The sequence below is a fragment of the Tupaia chinensis genome, unplaced genomic scaffold (genome assembly GCF_000334495.1).
Source record: "Tupaia chinensis unplaced genomic scaffold, TupChi_1.0 Scaffold000361_1, whole genome shotgun sequence".
Lineage (NCBI taxonomy): Eukaryota > Metazoa > Chordata > Mammalia > Scandentia > Tupaiidae > Tupaia > Tupaia belangeri.
In genome coordinates this window covers 414651-436667 of record NW_006159857.1, presented here as the reverse complement: position 1 = coordinate 436667, position 22017 = coordinate 414651, and the positions used below count along the sequence as shown (strand labels likewise).

At 35.5% G+C, this 22017-nt stretch overlaps 1 protein-coding gene across 1 annotated transcript in view; it reads left to right on the top strand.

Annotated features, from left to right (window-relative positions):
- BOLL (boule RNA binding protein) overlaps positions 1-22017 on the top strand; it is a 45384-nt gene that overhangs the window by 8979 nt on the left and 14388 nt on the right. The window contains exons 4-9 of the mRNA XM_027773611.1: positions 1929-1983; positions 3565-3640; positions 6491-6618; positions 15992-16063; positions 19112-19159; positions 19949-20077. Of these exons, the coding sequence (XP_027629412.1) occupies positions 6502-6618; positions 15992-16063; positions 19112-19159; positions 19949-20077 (366 nt within the window). The 5' untranslated portion in view covers positions 1929-1983; positions 3565-3640; positions 6491-6501. The remainder of the gene's footprint in view (positions 1-1928; positions 1984-3564; positions 3641-6490; positions 6619-15991; positions 16064-19111; positions 19160-19948; positions 20078-22017) is intronic.

Sequence of the window (22017 nt, the reverse complement as noted above, 5' to 3'; positions counted from 1 at the left end):
ACATGAACCACGGTTGACTACGTGGAAGTCCAGCGACATAGCCATTACACTAACTGCTGGTTCCCTGATTTCTTTTTTTCTTTACCTGTTTTGGTCTTTTGGTCAAGTATATATCAGGTATTTATATCCTGAATATTATATAAATTGTACTTGAAAATGATAATCATATGGGATCAGCAGTTAGTGTAATGGCTATGTCGTTGGACTCCCATGTAGTCAGCCACAGTTCAAGTCCCGGACCCGGTGGCTTAAACTCATGCCGGGCGCGTGTGCATGCACGCCCAAGATCCTGAGAGAAGAGTGGAGGAGATGGGATTGTGGCGTGGCCATCCCCCCCTTGGAGTGATTTCTCGCTTTCTGTCTCTCTATCTCTCTCTGTCTTTCTGACAAGTGCACGCACCTATAGCAAAAACCTCTCCAAAAAAAAAAAAAAAATGATAATCATATGGAAAGTGGATAAAATATCCAAGTTGTGCATATTTTAATAGATATTGTTTAGGAAGTATTCTAATAATTGTTTTATCTGTTTATATGTACTAGTAATAATTTAATAATATGTTTATATGATTATTTACTTATTTGAGAAATTTTATTGTGTTTAAATTTTTTTTAAGGATTTTTTCATAGAGAACATGCATTTGCCAGAAAAGAGAGAGACAGAGAGATTCAGAGAGAGGAAAAATAAGAAATCATCCCCAGGGGAGATGAGCATACCATATTCCCTTCTCCTCCTCTTTCCTCTCAGTGTGATTTTCAAGCCACCAGGTCTAAGATTTGAACCATGGTCAGCCATGTGGGAGTCTAGCATAATTGTTAATTATTATGCCCCCTGCTGGCCCTGAAATTTTTTTTTTCTTTTTATTTTACTGTACTGTGCATGCACTTGCAGGAGAGACACAGAGGGAAAATGAGAAAGCACCCTCCCTCCCTAGGAGAATGACCGTACCATAATCCCTTCCCCATTCTCCTCTCAGGATTTTTAGCATGCACACCCACGCTCCTGATTTGTTTTACAAGCCAACAGGTGTAGGACTCAAACCACACAGTAGGCCATGTGGGATTCAGCTGCCCTAAGCATCAAAACCACTGAATGGCCCTTAAAATTGTTTGTTTGTTTTTCCTTTTTTTTTCTATTTTAATTCTTCTATTTAACCCAAACTTTTATTCTTTTAAAATGAGGTTATTACTCTTGGGACCATCTGGTGGTGTAGTGGTTAAGGCACTGGAATTCCCACATGGCCGACTGTGGTTCGAGTCCCGGACCTGATGGCTTGCTTTCTCACTCTTCCTCTCTGTCTTTTTCTGACAAAACTCATGTGAAAATAATTAATTAGTTAATTAATTCCTTTAAAAAATGAGATTATTACTCTGGACTGAAATTCATTTTATCTCGTTTTCTTCTTTACATACAGCTTGGACTGAAGCTATTTCAAGATTTATGGGGTTTTGGGAACCAGCAGTTAGCGTAATGGCTATGTCACTGGACTCCCATGTAGTCGACCGCGGTTCGTGTCCCGGACCCGGTGGCTTAAAACTCATGCCGGGCGCGTGTGCGTGCGTGCCCAAGATCCCGAGAGGAGAATGGAGGAGGAGGGATTGCGGCGTGACCATCCCCCCTGGGGGGTGATGTCTCGCTTTCTGTCTCTATGTCTCTCTCTGCCTGTCTGGCGAGCGCACGCGCCCTACAGTGAAAATCTCTACAAAAAAAAAAAAGAAAAGATTTATGGGGTTTTGTTTTCATTTAGTCTCCTAGATGAGGAGATGATAACGTTAGTCTGTGAATGATTCTTCTAAGAGTCCCTTGCTGGTGCAGTATAGAATGCTGCTTACTCCTACAATGGCTCGTTCTTAACAAAGTTTTTTAAATTTAGTATAATTAATATAAGGTTCCAAGAAAGTAATTGGTAATAATTAATGCCTTTATTTAGGTATGGCTTCATCACTCTTGAAACACAAGAAGATGCACAAAAGATTTTACAAGAGGTAAGGTCTTTTGGTATACTTACCTTTATTTTTGGAACTTCTTTCTTTGAAATGAATCTTTTAGGGTATTTATTTTAATAAGGTTCCAGTACAATAATCACTTGCTAGGAGAAAACATAATGCATTTGCATCTTAAGATTGGCATTGGTCTCCAAGAAACTTTATCTGCAGAAGAACAAATTCCAGGTCATTATATGAGTATGGTTATGAATTATTAATATGGTTTTTCACTTTACTTGCTTAAACTAAGAACTGGAAGATTTATCTTTTGTGAAGGATTAATAGCATTTTGAATTCCTGTAAGAGACTACAAGCATGGATTCCTAGAATAAGCTTATGTGAGATTATTTCCCTCCTATGAAAAACTTCTGATAAACTAAGAACATTCATAGAAAAAGTCTGTAACTTGCAGTTTGTTTTAATAACTTAGGTTATGGCAGATGTAATATTTAATTTTTGAAGCAGCACTCGAATTGTATATTATTAAAATTCTAGTCAATTTTTGTTATTCATTTATTCATGATAGACTTTTTCTATAAAGTCACCACAAACACTGAATCAACAAATACTGTTCCTATGGTAAATATAGGGTGAGTTTCCTGAGAACCTCTGGTCATAATATTGCCACCAATTAGCCAATACATAACCTTGTTTTATGTATGTTTCTACTTAGAGGCACCATATTTAATAGATTGTTGATCCAGTAACATTGAACTCAAGGCCAACGGCACTTTAATTCATGCCTGAATTAAGCACATCTAACACATATTTTCTCCGTAAGGCATATGATAGCCTTCTTGTGCTTTGGAATGCTAGTCAGCACTTAATTACCACAATTGAGTTAATTGCATTTTGAATAACAGAATAACCAACAAAAAGCACAACAATGTGAAAAATATGACACTAAATAGAATGTGAAAATAACACCTATTTACAGTATAAGTGCTGGAACAAGAAGAAAGAACATTGCCTTTTCTTTTAATGCTATCAATATAAGGTGTTTGCACTCCCATAAGGAGAAAAATCAGCCTCCCAATGGGGCATGATCATGCCGCAATCCTTTTTCATCCTGTCAGGATTTGGAGCAGGTGCACACAATTAGAAGTGTTTTTCATGCCACCAGGCTGAAATTCCAACCATAGTTAGACACATGGCATCCAACTTTCTATACATAGCACTTACCACTGCACTACAGGACCAACCCAGTATTGCCTTGTTTGACCTCAACATCAGGGGAACTTAAATTTTTCACCACTCTAAGCATGTTCAACAATAATCTTAAAATCATCATGAATATGATTTGGGGGTCACAAATAAATTTTAAGTACATTGGCAGATGCAAATTAGCAAAATTCATGAACAATGAGAATTGATATATTATAATGAGGAATTAGGTCAAGCATTGAAAGTGAATTCAGACCCAGATCTACTTGAATCCAAAGACTTGGCCCTTTCTGCTGTTCTTTGCTGCTTTCAAAGATTGTTATAGTCTGAATTTTGAAATTCTCTCTCAATAGATTTTCCTTATCAGTTTTATAAATAATAGTACCAAAATAATAATTTATTTTTTCTTTATTTTAGGCTGAAAAACTTAATTATAAGGATAAGAAACTGAACATTGGTCCAGCAATAAGAAAACAACAAGTAGGGATCCCTCGTATGTATTGAAAGCTAATGTATTTTTTAATATTTTTACATGGTTCTTTTTTAAAATTAGCCTTCTTTAAGAACTTTATTAAGGGACCAGCAGTTAGCATAATGGCTGTGTCGCTGGACTCCCACGTGGTCGCCCGCGGTTCTAGTCCCAGACCTGGTGGCTTAAAACTCAAACCGGGCACGTGTGCGTGCGTGCCCAAGATCCCGAGAAGAGAATGGAGGAGAAGGGATTGCAGTGTGGCCATCCCCCCAGGGAGTGATTTCTTGCTTTCTGTCTCTCTGTCTCTGTCTGTCTGGTGAGCGCACGCACGCTATAGTAAAAACCTCTCCAAAAAATAAAAGAACTTTATTAAAATGTCATTTTTTACTAAAGTTATTTAACAAAGTTGGCAGTCTAATGAATGCTACAAATGAATATATCATAATATCATAGTTTTTGGCTAGGGAAAAATATACATAAATATTGTTATATCTTTTTTTAGAGTTTTTGTTTTTTGTGTTTTTTTATAGGCTTTTGCTATGGGGGGTATGTGCTCACTGGAGAAAGACAGAAGGAAAGTGAAAAATTATCCCCAAGCAGAGGGGATAACCACATTCACAATTCCTTCTCCATTCTACTCTCAGGATTTTAGGCATACATACACACATGCCTGGCATGGTTTTCAGGCCTCTGGGTCTGGGACTCAGACTGCAAAGTTGGCCATGGGTGGTCCAACACCTTCACAACCACATACTTTTAAGGAAAAACCTTTTATCACTTTTTATCATAAAATATCATTTAAAATAGCAAAAGTAATTAGAATTAATTTAGTAACTTAGAGTTACTAATTAGGAAGAAGTAATCAGTAAAAATACTGAAGTGAAAATATAGAACAAACATCAGAAACTGGTAAGAATAATCAACCACATGTGTCATCATTTCAGAAGGAACAATTTCTAAAGCTTTGGAATCAGCTAAGTTATGTGTGTGTCTTCCTCAATTTTCTATAATACTTTCAATTCATTTGTGTCCTTCTTCTTATTTATTATATTAGACATCCTTTAGTTAACTTTTTTTTAACAGGAGCATGTACTCTCCAGAGGTGGGATGAAAAAGCACCACCCAGGAGGGGTGACCATGCTGTAATCTCTTCTTTTCCATTCTCCTCTTGAGGTTTTGGGCATACATACGTATGTGCCAGGCTTGTTTTTTCAAGCCACCAGGTCCAGGACTTGAGCCACACATCTAGCCATGTGGAATCCAGTTTCCTTGACCATGCCACCTGGTTGGCCCTAATAAACCTACTTTTTTAAATGTTTTAGGGTTTGTGTTTGTTTGTTTGTTTCATGGAAGAGAATGAGAGAAACAACCTCAACAGGGTCTCACACAAGAATTTTCCACCTAGCTTTTCCCAGATAGAATAATAGGTATATGTGCCTAGATTATACAAGCCAACTGGGAAACTAAAACTAGTCTTCCATGTGGATCCTACTTTAGAGTAGTGCCTAACTCCTATTCTGCCTAGCCAGACCTATAGTTTTTGTCTGTTTCATCAGAGGGCAAATGTACTAGCCAGAGAAAGATAGTGGAAGTTAGAAGAAAGCACCCCCCAGGGGGACATGGTTATGCCACAGTCCCTTCTCCATTTTTCCATCCTGTCAGGATTTGGGGCACACACACACACACACACACACACACACAGCATGTTTTTCAAGCCACCAGGGCCAGGATTCAAACCACACAGCCATGTGGGATCTGGCTCCCTTAGCCACTAGGCTTGGGGCTGACCTTTTACCTAAAATATGTGTTAAATATATTACAAAGTCTTTGGCTAAAACGAGAAACTTCACATTTAATTAATAATTCTCTAATTATTCCTTAGTTACATCCTACTGTCTACTGGGTTGTATAAAACATTAGGAAGTTATATATTAACAAATTAATAGATTGTGCTTATTTGGACCACTCTGCTTTTGACTTAGAAGTTAACAGATACTAAGTTTACTTTTGACTTAATACTTGTTAATTTAGGAGATAACAAAAGTGTCCTCACCAGGTTAATAAAAAATGGAATGCACAAAATATGAAAATGCTGAATAATGTCAGACTGCTGTTGTTAGTTGCAAGAGTAATGCTGTAAAATGCAGTAATGGTTCTTTAGCCCATTATCACCATCACTAGGTTTTAAGAAGTAAGGTTGCTAAAATAGAAAATAAATGAATGTTCAAACAAATGAACAGGGTTTTTGTAAAAATCTGTTCAGTGCAAAGCTAATGTAGGTTTTCATTTATTTCATTTACTCTTCACAGCAACCTTTTTTATAAATAGATAATACAGTCTTAGAAAGGTAAAGTGGTGGGGTTTTGGGTGGTTTTTTGTTTTTTGTTTTTTTTTCTAGAGAGAGAGATTTTTGCTATAGGGCACATGTACGCGCTCACTAGAGAGAAAGAGAAACAGTGAAAAATCACTCCCTAGAAGGGGTAGCCACACCAGAATTCCCTCTCCTCCATTCTCTTCCTTGTGAAAAACAAACAAGACGTGTGCATACATGCCCAAAATCCCAAAGGAGAATGGAAGAGAAGCGACTGCAACATGGTCATCCCCTCTGGCAGGTGCTTTCTCACGTCCTTTCTGGTGAGTGCATATGTCCTAGAATAAAATAAATAAATAAATAAATAAATAAATAAACAAACCTTAGGTAGTGAGCTTCAAAGGTAAATTTACATACAGAGTTGGGGGAAAAAACACTTGTGACATTCTGTTTTTAGTTTTGTAGGTATGTTAAGATAAATATTTTTTCCAAACAGTATTCAGAAGTAACATTTTTTAAAGTTGAACATGTCAATTATTATTTTTTAATCTTTGCTTTAGGTTCTAGTATAATGCCAGCAGCTGGAACAATGTATCTCACAACTTCAACTGGATATCCTTACACTTATCATAATGGTGTTGCTTATTTTCATACTCCAGAGGTAACTTCTGTTCCCCCACCTTGGCCTGTAAGTAATTTTATAAGGGTTTTCATCTGTTACTATAATGCTTTTTAGATATTTATTTTATTTATAAAATAGTTTAACTACAAAAAAGTATAACTAATATCATACCTATGTACCTACAATTCAAATTAATATCAATATTTTGTCATATTTCCTTAAGTTATTTTTAAAGAGGGGAATAAAATATGACAAATTCAGGTAAAGTCTCCTTACCATGATTCCCTTACCCTCTTTGCCTCCTAAGAAGTAATCAAAATATCTTTTCTGTCCATTTTATTTTGTTTTTACTACAAATTACTGTATCCTTAAATGATACATAGTATTTATTTGGATGGTTTTCAAACACTAAGTAAGTAATCTGATTTTTCTACTTGCTCTTATGTTTTGGATAAACCATGTTGATCCTTTTATATATTATACCATAGTGATCTGTGTATGTCTAGTTCACTTATTTTACTTCACTTATTTTAGTATTTAATACTCTTACATTATGTGAGTGTACTATAATTTTTAGCTTTTCTCCATTGATGGACATTTTAGATTTTTTTCTACAATCAAGGCTACATTGAACATTCAGATCTTTTATGTATTATGTGAGAGTTTTTCTAGGGCAGTGGTTTTTCTTTTTTTTTTTTTTTTCTCTTTCTTTTTTTCTCTCAATGTGTATATAGTCACATTTATTCAATCAGTTATTCAACACAGATATGTTGAGCATCTCCTGTATGCTCAAGAAGAGCATATTAGTCTAGGCCCAAGAGATACAGTAGTGAATAGCACAGTCAAAGATGTCTTTTTTTTCTTTTTTTATATTGTTTTATCACATATATCTTTACACTGTATAACATTTCTTCTTCCAGCACGATTACCATGCATATCAGTCAAAACAAAGACATTACTATCCACATCATCATCATCATCAAATAGCTTTTCATATTAAGATTATTATTTATTCTCATTATTATTTTTTTAAACATTTAATCATTATATATCATTTGGTGTGTAAAGAGAATTTATCCAACACGAAATACTTCTCAGACCAGACTAGTTGAGAATAATATACATGTTATGATCAACAGGTAATAAACCATTTCTGTGTCCCACAAATGTCATGCCTCTCTATTTGTTCTTGTGCTATCCTTCTTTAGATCTTCCCTACTCTCCCACTCCCCCACCATTCAACAGTCTTCAACATCCATAACTATTTAATTGCTCTTATGACCTCCAGTATTTCAGTCTCTACCATAGAGTGCAGATAGTCGATATAAAGTGGATACATACAACATTCTTTCATAGCCTGGCTTGCTTCACTCAGCAGTAAATCTTCCATATTCAACCACTTTTTATCAAATGCCAGGGTCTTGTTTTTTATGGCTGAATAGTATTCCATATAGTATATGTGCCACACTTTTTCTATCCATTCATTTGTTTGTGAACATTTGGGTTGGTTCCATGTCTTAGTGATCGTCAATAACGCTGCAGTAAATATTGATGTGCAAGCGCTTTTCCAATTGAGCATTCTACTGTTCTTAAGGTGGATACCCAGGAGTGGGATTGCTGGATCAAATGATAGTTCTATTTGTAGGTCTTTGAGGAACCTTCATATTGTTTTCCACAGCGGCTTGACAAATTTACATTCCCATCTACAGTGTAGGAGAGTTCCCTTTTCACCACAACCCCACCAACACTTACCACTTTTTGTATTTTTAATCTTTGTCGTTCTGACAGGGGTTAGGTGGTATCTCATTGTGGTTGTAATCTGTGTCTCCCTTATGATGAGAGAGGTTGAACATTTCTTCATATGCTATTTGGCTGTTCATGTGTCTTCCTTAGAGAATTTTTGTTCAGCTCATTTTCCCATCTTTTAATTGGGTTAATCTTTTTTTTTTTTTAAAGCTGCTTGAGTTCCCTGTATATTCTGGTTATCAGTCCCTTATTGAGGCACATTTTACAAAAATATTCTCCCATTCTATGTTGTCGATTCACACTTGTTACTGTATCCTTTGCTGTGCAAAAACTTCTTAATCTGATATAGTCCCACTTGTCTATTTTAGAGATCATTGCCTGTGCCTTGAGAGTCTTATTTAAGAAGTACAGTGTCTCCCAGAGTCCCCCCAGTGTTTTCCACCAGTAGTTTTATAGTTTGAGGTCTTAGATTCAGATGTTTGATCCATTTTGAGTTGATTTTTATCAATGGTGAAAGATGGGAATTCAGTTTCATCTTTCTGCAAGTGGATACCCAGTTTTTCCAGCACCATTTGGTAAAGAGGTTTTCCTTTTACCAGTGGATTTTCTGGTATCCTTTGTCATAAACCAGTTGGCTGTAAGCTTTGGAGTTTATTTCTGGGGTCTCTATTCTGTTCCATTGGTCCACCTGCTGTTTTTGTGCCAATACCAATGAAGTTTTGATTATCACAGTTTTATAGTTTATTTGGGGATCAGGGAGTGATATGCCACCCACTCCACTCTTATGTAGGACCTTTTTTGCTATAGGGCACATGCGCTCGCCAGACAGACAGAAATAGAGAGACAGAAAGCAGGAAATCACCGCCCAGGGGGGATGGCCACGCCGCAATCCCTTCTCCTCTCGGGATCTTGGGCACGCACGCACACGCACCTGGCGTGAGTTTAAGCCACCGGGTCCGGGACTCGAACCGCAGTCGACTACATGGGAGTCCAGCAACATAGCCATTACGCTAACTGCTGGTCCCAAGATTTTCATAGTTTTCTTTGTAAAGCTTTGACTTCCTAAGTTAGGTTTATCCCTAGGTATCTTATTCATTTTGTGGTAAAATGGATTCCTTTCTTCAGCTCTACTTTATTCAACTTGTTCATATATAGAAATGCTATAGATTTTTAGATGTTGATTTTGTATCCTGCCGCTTTACTGTATTTCTTTTTTTTTAATAGAGATTTTTTCCTATAGGATGTGTGTGCTCACCAAAGAGACAGAGAAAGAAAAAGATGGACCAGCAGATGATGTAATGGTTGCATCACTGAACTCCCACATAGTCGACTGCAGATCAAGTATCAGACCCAGCAGCTTGAAACTCATGCCAGGCATGTGTGCATGCATGCCCAAAATACTGAGAGGAGAATGATGAAGGGATTGCGATGTAGCCATTCTCCTGTGGGGGTGGAGGTGGGAGTAATTTCTTACTTTCTGTCTCTCTGTCTCTGTCTCTCTTGTAAGCACACACACCCTATAGCAAAAATCTCTTAAAAGAAAAAAATAGTAAGAAAAAAAGAAAGGAAAAGAAAAAAAGAGGCAGAAAGCAAGAAATCACCTTCAGGGCTGAATGGCCACACCACAAGCCCTTCTGCATTCTCCTCTTGGGATTTTGGGCACACACACATACATGCCCAGAGTAAGTTTCAAGCCTCTAGGTCTGAGACTCAGACCATGGTCAGCTATGTGGGAGTCCAGCGACATAACAATAATGCCATCTGCTGGTCCCAAAGACAGTGGTTTTCCAAGGCTTTGTTATATAGCCTCCAAAATTATATCTGAAAAATTATGAATACATTCATTGATTTTTAGGTTGATATATAAAATGTATTATAAGTTTACAAAGTTTAAGCATATTATATATTGTAGATTTAGTTTAACTATGTTTCTTTAAATGTTACACCTATAATTTTAGTTTATTTATTTTTAGAGAGTTTTGTTTGTTCATTTTTGGTTTTGTTTTCATTTTGCTATAGGGTGCATGAACTCACCAGACACAGGGAGAGAGAAATCGAGAAACCAATCTCCCAGAGGGGTGAACATGCCACAGTCCCTTCTCCTCCATTCTCCTCTTGGGATTTTGAGCACTCACACACCTGATGTCTCAAGCTGCCAAGTCTGGGACTCAAACTGCAGTCAACCAGACCACCGCCTCAACTACTACACCACCTGCTGACCCTTCTTTAATCTATTTTAATAATGGAAAATATCTGCTCTATAATTTAGTTCACAAAACTTACCAACTAATGAAATTTACTATTAGAATATTCTGACTTCAATTTTAAATCCAAGTGAATGAGTTAATATGTATCCTTGTGATCATCAGCTATTTTAAATTTATTCCTTATATAAAATAAGTTACTGTTAGGACCAGCAGATGGCATAGCAGTTATGTCACTGGACTCCCACATGGCCATCCATGGTTCAAGTCCCGAACCTGGTGGCTTCACAATCACCATGGGTGCATGTGATGCATGCCCAAGATCCTGGGGGGAGAATGAAGGAGGAGAGATTGTGGCATGGCTAGGGTTGATTTCTCACTTTCCCTCTCATTGTCTCTGTCTCTCTGTCTCTTTCTCTGTACCCAAAGGCAAAAAATAAGTCTTAATAATAACAATAAGATACTGTCTCCCCTTCAATGTTTTTTAGACAAACTCTTTTTTTGTTTGGTTTCATCATATTTCTAATGGTATTCTTTCTTGATTTATGTATTCATTTGATGTTCTGTTGATATTTATATTCCAGAACAAAGCTATTATATTAAGATCCAGGATTAGTGAGAAGTGCACCTTTCTTTAAGAAGAAAGAGGGTAACCAGCAGTTAGTGTAATGGCTATGTCGCTGAACTCCCACGTAGTCGACCGCGGTTCGCGTCCCAGACCCGGTGGCTTAGAACTCACGCCGGGCACGTGTGCGTGCATGCCCAAGATCCCAAGAGGAGAATGGAGGAGAAGGGATTGCAGCGTGACCATCCCCCCTGGGGGGTGATTTCTTGCTTTCTGTCTCTATGTCTCTCTCTCTCTGTCTGGCGAGCGCACACGCCCTATAGCAAAAACCTCTCAAAAAAAAAAAGAAAGAGGGTGATAGTAAAGGAGAAATTTTGAAAAGGAAGAATCCATAGTACACAGACACATTCACAGGCAGATCAAATCAGGAAGGAGTAGATACGAAGTTTAGGATCTAAAAATTAGTATTCTTAAAGTCGTTCATGCCCATGTATCACTGGAAATTTTCTTTGCTCCTCTAACGCACATGGGCATAGGCTAGGACATATGTATAGAATCCAAATTTTACTTTCATAAGGTATGCACATAAAATTTGCCAGTTTACACTGTAGCTGAGAGCTCCAATTTCTTCATAATCTTCCTTCCAACCCTTAAAATTACTAAATTTAAATTTTACTTCCCATTTGACTAAATACTGATAAGATTGAACATATGTATTTTTATACATATATATGATAGCAGGTATGTGCACACAAGGCAGACAGAAAAGGAGAAAGAGGAAGAGAGATAATAGCACTCTTATCAGGATCTTACCATTCTGCAGTTTCCTTCCTTAGCCCTCCAGATCTCCAGGATCCTGGGCACCCATTACATGTTCTCAGGCCAACCTCAGGATCTGAACCTGTAGTCAGCCACAAGGTTTTCAGATGTACAGGTTATATTTTGTAATAAAGAAGAGCTCTATTAAATTAAGACAGTAAAAGCTGACATCATAAAGGAAAAGTATTAATACATTTGTTACGTTAAAAAAAGAACAAATAAAATATTTGTTAAATATTTATTTATTTTACTTATACTTACTTATATCACTACTGTGCCACAGTGGCTGGGCCTATTCTTATATATTTATTTACCATTCCAGTTTCTTCTATGAATTGCTGGTCCATTTTTCTGTTTGGGTGATTTGTCTTTTTCTTGAGTTCATTATATAAGTTTTGTGGGCTGTAAATATTTTTTTCCAGTTTGTAACTCATCCACTATCTTTTTTTATTAAAAAATATTTCATTTGTTCATTCTTTAATGTAACATTTGGTGTTAATGTTTTTCCTTTATGATGTCATCTTTTACTGTCTTAATTTAATAGAGCTCTTCTTTATTATAAAATACAGATGTTCTTCAATATTTTGTTTCTAAAATAATATAGTATTGCTGATTGTCACATCTAGATCTTAAACCTAGTTTATGTAATGACTAATCATCTTTTTCCTACTGTTTTGAAATGAATTCCCTATAAAATACTAACTTTCTTTGTGTGGATCTCTTTCTGAGCTCTCTAGTCTGTTCTATTGGAATATTTGTTTGCCCTGTCCAATTCTGTTTTTTCTTTTTCTTTTTGAGAGGTTTGCGCTATATGGCACGTGTGCTCTTCAGACAGAGAGAGAGAGACATAGAAACAGAAAGCAAGAAATCACCCCCCGGGGGGATGGTCACGCCGCAATCCCTTCTCCTCCATTCTCCCTCAGGATCTTGGGCATGCACGCACATGCATCCGGCGTGAGTTTTAAGCTACCGGGTCCGGAACGCGAACAGCAGTCAACTATGTGGGAGTCCAGTGACATAGCCATTACACTAACTGCTGGTTCCCTCCAATTCTGTTTTTATTACTATAGCTTTATAACAAGTCTTGAAATCTGATAAAAGAAATCCTCTCACCTTATTCTTCTTCAAGAGTAATCTATTCTTTTTTTTTTTTTTTTTCTTTTAAGAGGTTTTTGCCATAGGGCTTATTCTCACTGGAGAGAAAGACCAAGATAATGAAAAGGAAATTGAGAAACCATCTCCCAGGGAGGATGGCCATGCCATAATCCCTTCTCCTCCATTCTCCTCTTGGGATCTTGGGCATGCAGGCACACGCACCTGGTGTGATTTTTAAAAACATGGTCGGTCAGTCATGTGGGAGTCCTGTAATGTATGCCATCTGCTGGCCCTTCTCATCTGTTCTTCAGTCTTTGCTTTCATAAGTATAAATTATACAATTCAGCTTGTTCAGTTCTGCAAGTATTACTTGTTGAGGTTTGGGATTTTTTTAAGAATTATTTTATTTAACTTTATTTATTCGTTTATTTTAATTTGACCAGAAAGGGACAGAGTGAGAGAGAGAGAGACACAAAGTGAGAAAATGAGCCACCAGGTCAGGGACCCAAACTGCAATCAGCCATGTGGGAGTCTAGCACCCTTAGCTACCATGCCTCATATTTGATGAGTTTTTATTGAACTGCATTAAGTATGTAGATTAATTGGGGACATTTTGGTATTTTTTAATCTTCCCATTTTTGAACATGGTATATCTCTTCATGTATTTAAGTCTTCTTTTGCTTATGTCCATCAAAAAATATTTTCTTTCTCCATAAAATGTTTGATATATCTTTTGTTTAATTTATTCTTAGTCCCTATACTCTTGTTGCTTTTATGAATGTTATTTTTTTAAATCACTTTTCCTAATAGGTTGTGACTAGTCTATAGTAATGCTTCATTTTTTTCAAAGTTCACTTTGTATCAGTAACTGCCAATTCTTGTTTAGACAATCATCCAATTTATAATTCTGTATATTTGTTTCTTTTTCTTTTTTTGCGCTACCATTATCACTGGTATCATATTGATGTAGTAATAATGTCATGACCTTATTCTTGAAAGAAAGAATGAATTTAACGACTCACCATTAAGTTTTCTATTGTGGAAAATGAACTTAAAGCACAAGTTTATATTGATGCAAAAAAATTGAAATGCATGCATAGTTTTATCAAAATATGTATCTTTCATGGACTTCTTGAAGACCTCCCAATGTATACACAGGCACAGACAAAAACGTACACATACTCTGTAGGCTTTAAAAGACATTCTTAACCAGTTTCTCAACCTTAGCACTATTGACATTTGAGCCACATGATTTTCTGGTGATGCTCTCCTGTATATTATGGGATGTTTAGAAGTGACCATGACCTTCTAAGACTTATGACAACCAAAAATGTCCTTGACCATTTCCAAACACTCCTTAGGGGGAAAAATTACTCATGGTTGAGAATTATCCCCTAAATCAATAAAAGAAGTTATTTTTTATTGGATAGTTAGAAAAAACATATATTTTTATGTTTTTCTATGCAAAAATGCATCATAACTTTCCTTTTTTTTTTTTTAAAGAGATAGATTTTTGCCATAGGGCATGTGCACTCACTGGAAAAACAGAAAGACAAAAAGTGAGAAATCACCCCACCAGGGGGATGGCCATGCCATGTTCTTTTCTCCTCCATTCTCTTCTCAGGATATTAGACATGCATGCACACATGCCTGGCATGAGTTTCAAGCCTCCAGGTTCAGGACTCAGATCACAGTTGGCCATGTGGGAGTCCAGTGACATAACTATTATGTCATCTGCTGGTCCTGCCTCATAGCTTTACTGATGATCCAGTAATAAGAGTTTATTATAGGGCCAGCAGGTGGCGTGATGGTTAACGTGTTGGACTCCCATGTGGCAGACTGTGATTCAAGTCCTAAACTTAGCAGCTTGCTTTCTCACTTTCTCTCTCTCTCTTTGTCTGTCTCTCTCTGGTGAGAGCATATGCCCTACAGCAAATTAAAAGTAATAATAATAAAATCTTTTTAATTTTTATTATACAAAAATAAGTAATTTTAACAAATGCTTTTTGTATATTGAATGCATGCTATTATTATTATGGGTTTTTTCCTTTTTTAATCTACTGACAGAAAATTACATTACTATATTCTAATGTTAATCTGTGGTACAACTTTATTAACATATGATAGCCTGCTAATTGTATAAAATTATAAGACTTTTCTTCAGTTTTGGGGATATGAACTTTAAACTATCATTTAGATCCCATAGTAGAACTTGAATTTTAATAGCTATCATTAGGGCCAATTTCACCTAGTCTGCAGTACAATATGCCTTTTTTATTGATGATCTGATTTTAAGTTTGGGGACTTATGCTATCACTTTGAATAATCAAATGTTACTTAATGTTTCTTCAACATAGATATATTATTTAAAAGTTTATTGGATAATTAGCACATTTAAATATCAAATTACTAAGTAATATAATTTAAGAAATGCCTAAAGAATAATGTATTTGCTTCAGGTAAACATATAATAAGGGAATATAATGTTAATTTTAAGTAGTGGAAAAGCAGTGGTAAAATGAGGTGCAATTATTCATTTGGTTCTAAATGCTATTGCAAATATTAACTGTCTACTGCTAGTCTCCACAGTGAAAATATTAGGTCATTGGAAAACTCATGACATAGTCTTCTATGTTTTTCTATGCTAAAATGCACCATGAGTTTTTTGACGACCCAATAGGTAGTTTCATCCTAATTCCAGCTACCGTTTTCCTCTAAATATTCTGCTCGAACTATATTTTCACATATTTGGAGATGTTACATTTCCAATGAAAAGCGACTTTTCAGGTGGTTTGTGGATTACTGTTGAACTATGCGGAAGTAGGCATATGTGACCATTTCAAGAAACAGACTTAAGTAGAGTTGGTAATAATATCAATAGGTAGAAAAATAACTTTCTAGTGATAAAACATAAATTGACTGGCTTTTGAAACAATATGAGATAAATTTTATTATGACCTAGTTTATAGAATTTTATCTAAAATTATTTATCTGTTTTTCTGTCTAATAGTCACGCTCTATATCTAGTTCCCCTGTGATGGTAGCTCAGCCTGTTTATCAGCAGCCTGCATATCACTACCAGGTAAACATTAATTATAATTAAAATCCTCTCTGCTTAAAAAAAAAAAATCCTCTCTGCTACTTTTAGTCATTTTTTAAGTAACTTTCCTTTTTTCTCATATAAATATTAATTAAAAAGAGAAAGTTAAACCTTGCTAGTAGTTTTTAACTTCTTTATTTTATGAGGGAACTAAACAATGTCATACCAGTAAAGAATAGACTGCTTTCTCTTACTAAATGTAATGAGGTCAGTTTTGCTTCCTTGACTAACATTTCATCTAAAAATCCTTTAGCGATATTTTCAAATTAAGAGGCAGGTAGTGGACAACTGGGCGACTTTTTAAAATGTTACTGTTACCAGTTTTTTGTTACTATAGTCAATATAATGTATATTAAAATAAATAGCATAGGGCCAGCAGGTTGAATGGTGGTTAGAGCAGCTGAATCCCACATGGCCAACTGTGCAGTTCAAGTCCTAGACTCAGAGGGTTGGAAAACACACCAGGTGTATGTTTTGTATGCCTAAAATCCTGAAAATTGAATGGAGGAGAAGGGATTGCAGTGGCAATTCCCTCTGGGGTGCTATCTCACTTTTCCTCTCTCTCTTCCTGTTGTCTCTCCAGTGAGTGCTCGTGCCTTACAGAAAATTTAAAATGTTGAGAGAAAGAGTAATGTTGCCTCTGCTTGTTGCTTTATCAAGTGTAACAAGTCTTCCATTAATTGATTACATATAACTGTAACTGGACATGTAAGATATATTATCAAAAGTTTCTAATACAATTTAACTTTCACTTTGACTCTGGCACTCTATACTTTTCTGCTTGGAACAGATAGAAAATTAAAGATAAGTTTCCTGTATAGATTTGGAAAGGTTTTGTTGCCAGTTTTTAACATAACATTTTGTAATGTAAGAAATATTTTTCTTATTTCTTTCCAGTTATATATTTATTATCATTATGCCCCTAAAATTGCCACTTTGATAAGAATCTTCCTTTGCTCTCTTTCTTGGTCATCATTAATATACAATGGCATATCCCTTTGCAGTTGAAGTAGTTAGCACTAAATTTACAGAGGTTTTGTTTAAGTGAAAGATGGAGTTTTCTTATTTATTTTTTAACTTTAATAATAAAAAAAATTACCAAAAATGAATAATAAGGGCCAGCAGGTGCTGTGGTGGTTACAGTGCTAGACTCCCTCACGGTCAACTCTGTGATCCAAGTCCCAGACCTAGTAACTTGAAAATCAAGCCAGGGGCATGTGCGTGTGTCCCCAAAATCCCAAGAGGAGAATGAAGGAATTATGGAGTGGCCGTCCACCCAGGGGTGATTTCTCACTTTCCTGCTCTCTTTTTTTCCTTCTCTCTCTTGTCCTCTCTGGCAAGTGCACATCCCCTGTAGTGAAACCAAAAAATATGTAAGAGGCTAGTTGGTGGCATGGTAGTTAAGGTGGCTGAATCCCATGTGGTCAACTACAAAGTTTGATTCCCAGACATCACAGGCATGTCTTCACGCATGACGAAAATTCTGAGAGGAGTATGGAGGATAAGGGATTGTGGCATGACCATCCCCTCTGGAGAGTACTTTCTCACTTTTCCTTATTCTCTCTCTGAAGAGCACACATGCCCTTTATCAATTTTTTTAATTAAATAATAAAGTAAAAAAATCATTATTAAGAAATAATGCAACATCTTAAGAGATAGTCTTAAATTTTCATATTACAATACCTTATATAAATTGACCCATTTTAAACAACAGCTTTATTTAAAAATAATTCATATACTGTACAATTCACCTATTACAAGTGTATAAATGAGTGGTTCTTACTAAATTCAGAGTAAATTGCACAACCACATCACAGTTAATTTTAGAACATTTAACCATACCACACATATACATTAAAAACAAACTTACCCATTAGCAGTCATCTTTACTCCTCAACCCTAGTAATCTACTTCTCTGTCTTTATAGATTTTCCTCATGTGGTATTTTGTGACTGCCTTCTTTCACCTAGTATGATGTTTTTCAAAATTTATTTATGTAGTAACATTTATCAATACTTCATTGTTGAATAATATTCCATTGTATGGACATACCACATTTTGTTATTCATTTGTCAGTTGATAGACATTTGAGTTGCTCCTACTTTTTGGTTTTTATAAGTAATACTGTGATGAACATTCATTTAAAAGTTTTTGTGTGAACGTATGTTTTCATTTTTTTAGCTTGTACACTTATGGTAGAATTGCTGAGTTATGTGGTAACTAACTTTAACATCTTAAAGAAGAGTCATACTGTTTTCCAAAAGGGCTGTGCCATTTTACATTCTCCTCAGCAGATTAAGAGGGTCTAATTTCCCAATTCCTCTCCAACACTTCTGTCCTCCTCTTTTATCATAGTCATCCTGGTGGGTATGACGTGGTGTTATACAGTGGTTTCGATTTGTATTTCCTCAAAGGCTAGTGATATTGAGCATCTGTAATGTACTTACTGGTCATATGGATATCATCTTTGGAAAAAAGTCTGTATTATTTACCCATTTTTAAGTTGAGTAACCTATCTTTTTATTATTGACTTATAAGCTATTTATATATTCTTGATATGAATTCTTTATCAGATACATGATTTGTAAATATTTTCTCCCATCCTGTGGGTTGTATTTCACTTTGTTGATAGTGCACTTTGAAGCACAAAAGTTTTGAAAACATTTTAGTGAAGTCCAATTTATCTGTCTTTTTTCTTTTGTGGCTTTACTGCTTGTGCTTGTAATGTCATAATTTTTTAAATACTGCTGAACTCAAGGTCACAAAGATTTACATGTATGTTTTTCTTCTAAGTGTTTTTATAGTTTTAGCTCTTATATTTATGTCTCTGATCTGTTTTTGAGTTCATTTTTTAAATATGATTTAATTTTTGTATGTTGTTTGAGGGCTCAACATCATTCTTTTGCATATAAATATCCAGTTTTAACTCTTGTTTATAATCTGGATGGTTTTTTGTTTTTTTGGTTTTGTGTTTTTTGGTTTTGTTTTGTTTTTTGTTTTTTTTGTTTTGTTTTGTTTTTTTCATTTTAGGCCCCTGCACAGTGTCTACCAGGACAATGGCAGTGGGGTGTTCCTCAGGTAAATATTAACTTTCAGTATCCAATTACAAATTCTTCTTTCATTATATTCTTGTATTCTGCATGAATACTAAAATCAGGAGAACTAAGTTTGAGACCTTACTCTTCTGTTTATATAATGTAATTCCTTCAGTGGTTCAGTTAACCACTATATTTTTAGTTTCCTCGTTTGTAAAATGAATATAATGATAATATACCTTCATAAGTCGCCTTATGTGATTTTTTATAAGTAGCAAATGAGTCATATAAGTTAAAGCATTTTATAAATATGTGTTCTATAAACATAAAAATGAATTTTTTACTATTGGAAAATGTGTTTTTCTGGCTTCACTTCAAATTTTGCTTAAGTTTGACTAATGATCCTAAATATTCTATTTTCCAACTTTTGATAACATTTAATATACTACCAAAACGATTGTTTAATGACATTTTCCCACTTTCATGGAAAATCACAGAGCTGAGAACAGACCTTTACACCAATTTAAATTCTGTTAGTCATATTATTATAACCTTTAATGGTGGTATTAACATATCTACTTTGATTATCTGAATCTATATATGAAATGTTGAGACACTTAAGAAGTTTTAGTACTTATCAGTAATAAAGTTCTTTAATGACAATTAACAACTGGACTTAATAACAACCCAGAGTTTCTAGTCTGTTGCTAAGATACTTCTATGTTATCCCTGAGAAAGAATTTTAGGAAAATACAAAAAAATTTATTTGATCTATTGGATATGTTTTTTGGTTTAATCATGTCTGAATTTAAAATATGACTTTATATTTTAGTCTTCTGCCTCTTCTGCTCCATTTTTATACCTGCAACCTTCCGAGGTTATTTATCAACCAGTGGAAATTTCACAAGATAGTGGGTGTATTCCTCCTCCACTATCTTTAATGGAAACTTCCATTCCAGAGGTATGTATTAAAGTATTAATAATTGATCAATTACCACCTTACCTTAGCATATAAAAATGTGTGTGTGTGTGTATTTTTTTTCTTTTCTTTTTCTTTTGTTTTTTTTTTTTTTTTTTTTTTTTTAGTCACCTTCCCCTCATCAGAAGATTTTTTTTTTTTTTTTTTTTTTTTTTTTTTTTTTTTTTTGCTATAGTGCACGTGCACTCATCAGAAAGACAGAGAGACAAAAAGCAAGAAATCACCCCCCAGGGGGAATGGCCACGCCACAATCCCTTCTCCTCCATTCTCCTCTCAGGATCTTGGGCACGCACACACATGTGCCTGGCGTGAGTTTAAGCTCCCAGGTCTGGGACTTCAACCGTGGTCAACTACACGGGAGTCCAGAGCCATTATGGCAACTGTTAGTTCCCTGTGTGGTATATTTTAAATCACTGTTGTAAAAGATTAAGAAATTAGTACCAATATTCTAATTTTAGTGCATTATTAGTTTTATATTGCTAAGGTGTCTTAACATTATAGTTTGTTTTTTTGGGTTTTTTTTTTTTTCAGTACAGTAGTTTCCTCAGTTAGATCTCAATGTTTACTATCTTCAATTTTTTAAAGAATTATTTTATTTAACTTTATTTATCTCTTCATTTACTTATTTTAATTTGACCAGAGAGGCTCAGAGTAAGAGAGAGTGAGAGAGAGAGAACATGAGAAAGCAAACCATCAGGTCTGGGACTCAAAACTGCAGTCAGCCATGTGGGAGTCTGGCTCCCTTAACCATCACGCCACCTACCGGCCACCTTACTGTCTACTATCAATACTTTTACTAGGATTTCTCCATTCTTCATCTTATTCCCCATTTATTTACTTTTTTGTAGTTGCTTTTTCTTTTCCCCAGCACTACTGAGGTATAATTAACAAACAAAGATTGTGTATATTTATGGTATACATGATAGGTTTTGTTTTTTGGGGTTTTTTTCACTGTTTTTTTTTTTAGATTTTTGCCATAGGGTGTATATGCTTACCAGAGAGAGACAGAGAGAGAGGGAAAGTAAGAAATCCTTCCCTGCGGAGGGATGGCTATACCACAATCCCTTCTCCATTCTTCTCTCAGAATTTTGGGCATGCACGTACACATGCCCAGGATGTTTTTCAAGCCACTGAGTCCAGGATTCAAACTGTAGAATCAGCCATATGGGATCCAGCACCTTAACAACCACTCCACCGGCTGGCACAGGTGTTTTAATATGTATATGCTGTCAAGTGATTACCACAATCAAACTAATCAGTCACCTCATATGGCTATCCTTTTTTTATAGTTTGAGGTGAGAGCATTTAAAATCTACCTGCTTAGCAATTTTCAAGTACATAATACATTATTACCTGTATCACCATGCTGTATAGTATGTCTCTAGAACATTTTCCTTCTCTATAGCTGAAATTCTATATCCTTTGACCGGCATCTCCGCACCCCCTTCCCAGCCCCTAGTGATCACCATTCTCCTGTCTGCTATTATGAGTTTGACTTTTTTAGATTCCATATATAAGTAAGATCATGCGGTATTTGTCTTTCTGTGCCTCACTTATTTCACTTGGCATAATGTCCTCCAGGTTCATGCATGTACACAAATGATAGACTACCCTTTATTACAGCTGACTAGTATTCCATTTTGTTTTATCACATTCCTTTACCCATTCTTCTGTTGAAGACTGATTTTATATCTTGGCTAGTGTGAATGATTATGCAGTAACCAAGGGAATGCAGGTAATAATTGGTATGTTTTCAACATACTGATTTAATTTACTTTGGAGATATATATATATATATATACATACATACATACATACATACCACAAAGTGGGATTACTGGATCATATGGTAGTGTTATTCATTTTTGAGAACCCTCTATATTGTTTTCCAAAATGGCTGTACTTTCCTTTCCACCAACAGT